At 39.2% G+C, this 4,408-nt stretch overlaps 1 protein-coding gene across 1 annotated transcript; it reads left to right on the top strand.

Annotated features, from left to right (window-relative positions):
* On the top strand, positions 1-4,172 carry LOC105285966. The gene is made up of 6 exons (XM_011350538.2): positions 1-840; positions 970-1,072; positions 1,206-1,313; positions 1,416-1,571; positions 3,822-3,878; positions 4,020-4,172. The coding sequence occupies exons 1-5, from the start codon at positions 65-67 to the stop codon at positions 3,870-3,872; spliced, it is 1,194 nt and encodes a 397-aa protein (XP_011348840.1). The 5' UTR covers positions 1-64; the 3' UTR covers positions 3,873-3,878; positions 4,020-4,172.
* The last annotated feature ends 236 nt before the right edge of the window (positions 4,173-4,408 follow it).

The following is a 4,408-nucleotide window of genomic DNA, read 5'->3' as shown; positions in this document are numbered from 1 at the left end:
AACGTGACTCGTGCAACATTTGGTCAAACATTTCTGACTCACCTCAAAAAAAGTCTTCTTCAGTATGGACTTCCAAAACGTTAATTCCCTAAATGTTCGACTGAACATGTTCTCAGGCAATTTGTTACCGATGACTAGCGATGATTCGTTGTTTCCTATTCCATGGAGAATATACAGCGTGATTATATGGCTAATTGAAATGATTTACATCTGCGGAATGACCTTGGCACTCATATTGATACCGAAGGAGGTTCTTCAAGATGGAGGAACGATGGGCTTCTTGGTGAGCATAGAAGTATTCGTTTTGATGATGCGAATGAACTCACGCAGAGATTTAATAAGTCAGTTGATCAAAGATCTGAATGGCATGCTGCGTTCCGAAGACGAGACCATGAAGAACATCGTACTGTCGATCTTGAAACCAATCAATACTCCGCTCGAGTTTTATTGGATAGCTGGTACCAGTTCTCTAATGATATGGTCTTACATACCGCTCGTAGTACTCTCCAAGAAGACATATTTCTCGTACAGCGATTTTCGAGTACCAATCGTCTTGACAAAACAGCCATTCACGGTAGAGATCTTCGTGCTGGGAACCATTCTCGTATTTATCGGCAACCTATATCTGTTTACAAAGAAAGTTGCCCTGGATGTGTACATGATCAATTTTGTGCTACTGATGACAGCGCAATATCATTACATCGCAACGAAGCTTGCAATGATATTTCGCGATGCACAAGATACGGACGATAAAGTACGAGAAGGATGTTATTTTAAAATAAGTTCTTATGCCGAAAGGAGAATGAGAACGTTATGTAGACATCATAACTCTGTGATGTAGTAAGTAGAGATATTTAGTAATATCTCCAAGTAACAACTCAGGTAACAAGGTGACGTCTTAATGACGTCATTTGACGTCACCTTGCTACTTGGGAAGTAAAATAAGTTACATTTTACTTTTTCTTTCAGCATAACGTCAATGTTAAAAGAACTATTATCTTCGAATATGAGTTTAATGTACTTGAGTAATGTTTTTCGGTTTTGCTTTCTCGGCATTATGTTAATAAGTGCAGTAAGTATAATAATGATTGAAAAACGTTAATTATCTGAAAAATATTATTTTAGTTGATGAAAATGAAAATTGCTTAATATTATAAAATTATTATGTGACAAGCATTGATCAATTATACATATTTGACAAATAGATATTATCGTCGAATTTGTTCGACACATTTATGATCAGCATGTTTATATCCGGTGGCTTAGTGCAATTGTATATTCTATGCTTATGTGTGCAACAATTGCTAAATGCGGTAACTTTTTTTGACATATCTAACGTTATATCTTTTTAACTTTAAATATAGCTATTGTATGAATTTATATCAATAAAAATTGTTTTTCTATCTCATACTTAGAGCATGGAAATAACGAATAGAGCATTCCACGAAAAATGGTATCAGTATGAATCATCGCTAAAACGTATTTTCATGTTGATGATAATGAGTAATAATTTAGTATGCAAACTTTCAAAGTTTGAGAAATTTAATTTGTCCTTATCTTCGTTTACGACGGTCAGTGTTTTAGTTATAAATCATTTTTTTCATTATTCATTCACCAATTATAAGAATTCAAATCTTCATGTTATTGTATGTATTGTATGTATGTATTTATTTAATGCTTCCCTTGGGATTGCATGTCTCTCAGGGTACACTGCGGACCCTGCTCCGCTTACATCATACTCCACAACTCATATCTCTCATTCACCCTTCCCCTTTTCTTCACAATCATTTACTCATCTAACCTGGCCATTGTGCGACCCTACAATACTTCTATCCTAACTCCCTCCCTCTTTTCCTTTCCCTTCTTTCTTCCTCCTGTCCCTCATTTAGCTTCCCTTTCTTCTTCCTTCCTTCCTTGTTTCCATCTTCTCATCTCTTTTCTGTTCTCCTCCTTGCTTCCTTTTTTTCTCTCCCTTTTTTCCCTTCCTCTTTTCCTTTCCTGTAACATACATTCATATAAATCCTTCCTTTATTCTCTCTCCACTTCCCTCCCCCTCTCCCACCTTTCCATTCCTCTCCCTCACCCTTTATCTTACCCCTTTCTCCCCCCCCTTTCCCAACCTCTTCTTTATTACCTCTTGCTCCTCCCAATCCCATATCCACTCTTCCCCCTCTATCAATATCCTCCTATTCTCCACCTTTACTATCTTCCCCCTTTCTCTCTCCACCTTCGCTCTCTCCATCAATCTCCATCGTATCTTTCTCTCCTCCATCGTCAAGTCTTCATCAATTCCTACTCCCCATCTCCTCCAAACTTCCCCCCTTTCTCCATCAGATCTCCCTTATCCCCCCTCTTCCTCATCTCCATTATCAATGTCCACTTTCCTCCTTCCCCCTTCCTCTCTTCTATTTCCCCTATCTTAACCTCTCTCCCTAACAACTCTTCCATCATTTCCTCTACTAACATCTTTCTTTCCCTCCTATTCTCTCCCTCTATTCCCCTCCATAATATTCTGTTTTCCCTCTCTTCCCTTCTCTCTAATTCCTCCTTTTTCCTCCTTTCCTATTCCTCACGTTCCACTTCCTCTCTCCTTTTCCTCTCTCTTTCTTCTAACCTCTTTCCTATCTTCTCTCTCTCTTCTCTTCACCTCACTCTTTTCTACCTCCTTCCACCACTCTTCCTCCGCACCACCCACTGCTTCTCCTTCCTTTATCACCTCCTCCATCTCTTCTCTTTCTTCACTGCTCTCCACTCCACTCTCCTTTCTTTTTCCTCTTACTTTCCTTTCTTCTTCTGCCTTTACCACCTCTCCACACTTCCTCTCCATCTCTTCCTCTCCTTCTCCTTTTCTCCTCATTTCCTCTTCTTGTCCTTTCCTCCTTCTCTTCCTCATCCTTCTTCTTCATCTCTTCTTCTCGCTTGAATCCCTCCCCTCTTCTCTCATCTTCTCCACCTCTCCACTCCTCCTTTCTTCCTCTCTCTCCTCACTTCCATCCTTCTTCCCTCCGCTCCTTCTAACCTCTCTTCTGTTCCCTTCTCCGGCTCTTTCTTTCCTTTTCCTACTTCCTTCCGTCCTTCCAGCATCACCGTCATTTTTTCCAACATCTCCATCACCCTCCTCATCATCTCCTTCATCTCCTTTCTGAACTCTTCTTCTCCTTTCATTCTCCTTCCACTTCACGCCTTCTCTCCTTTCACTCTTTCTTTGTTAGAGAAACCTCGACCACGTACTGTCATTGATCACGTCTTCGATCTAACACGACGGTCTTACCTCCTGTCGCCCTCTTCCGAGATCTGCTCCTACTTCCTCTTTCTCCCTGTATTACCTACAGCCCATCCTTGTGCTTCTTCTTTCTTACGTAATCATTTCCTTCTTCTAACCTCTTTTCCTCTGCTCATCAACTCACTTCCACTCTTACTCATCTCCTCCTCCTTTCACTCTTCTTCTCCAAACCTCCTCTCTCATCCACTCCTTCTTTCTGTTTCTCTCATCTCATTCTGCTTCCATCCTCTTGTTCTCCCGTACTCCTCCTTTGCTCTACGTACAACACTACATCACACATTCTACTCTATTCTTTCTCTTTTTCTCCTCCTCTGCTTTCTTCTCCCCCATACCTCCTAATTCCTCCGCTCTTTCTCTCTCCCTTCTCTCATTCTCATCTCCACTCGTCACTTTATCTCACATATTTCTTCCTTTTGTTTCGGAGCACAATTCCACCCATCCTACCTCACCAAACGCCATCTTATCCCTCCTCTTCATGTTATTATAGTGTAATACTTTACGTATCTTCTCTCAAAATTTTTTCTCAATATTGTTCTAGATTTTGAATCAGTCGTACTCGATCGCTCTTCTATTCTTAAAAATGAAATGAGAATCGGTAAGATATAGTTTCTCTAATTTCAAAAAACACTGTATGTTTTATCTTTCTTAAATTTTATAATCTAACAATAGAAAAGATCTAATAATTAAAAATTCAACAATTTATTTGAGTTGTCAAAATTCTTTACCTTTGTTTCAGTACAAAAAAGATATTTTGGAAAATGGATTGAAATTAGTAATTAATGTGATATCTAAGCATTACCACACATATGTGTCAGTTTGAGATAATACTGAAAAAGAAAATTTTGAATTGATATTTTGAGAACACTCAATAAATCACTATCCTTTATTATCCGTCTTATTCTTTTCACAATAAGAAATAGAAATTAATATACAGGGTGTCCCATGGGAAGTTGCTGAAAGTAAACGATTGGTTCTCCCCTCCATGACTTCAGAAAGGGTCTTACGGTCAACGGTCGTTCATCTGAGCGTCCGCAGTTTTATTCTGGTTGTGGTAGATGCAAGTCCGTGCGCGTCAAAATGAGTAATCTGACGACGGAAGAAAAGATTTATCTTATCGAGTGCTTC

Source organism: Ooceraea biroi, chromosome 4 (genome assembly GCF_003672135.1).
Source record: "Ooceraea biroi isolate clonal line C1 chromosome 4, Obir_v5.4, whole genome shotgun sequence".
Classification (NCBI taxonomy): domain Eukaryota; kingdom Metazoa; phylum Arthropoda; class Insecta; order Hymenoptera; family Formicidae; genus Ooceraea; species Ooceraea biroi.
Note: the sequence above shows the minus strand (reverse complement) of the source record. Positions and strands in the feature narration are given on the sequence as shown.

What these genes read in the sequence shown, in the direction of transcription:
- LOC105285966 (XM_011350538.2), top strand. Translation starts at nt 65, where the DNA reads ATGGACTTCCAAAACGTTAATTCCCTAAATGTTCGACTGAACATGTTC. An exon ending in GCATTATGTTAATAAGTGCA is followed by an intron (nt 1,073 to 1,205) that starts GTAAGTATAATA and finishes TTTGACAAATAG; the next exon opens with ATATTATCGTCGAATTTGTT. An exon ending in TGCAACAATTGCTAAATGCG is followed by an intron (nt 1,314 to 1,415) that starts GTAACTTTTTTT and finishes TCTCATACTTAG; the next exon opens with AGCATGGAAATAACGAATAG.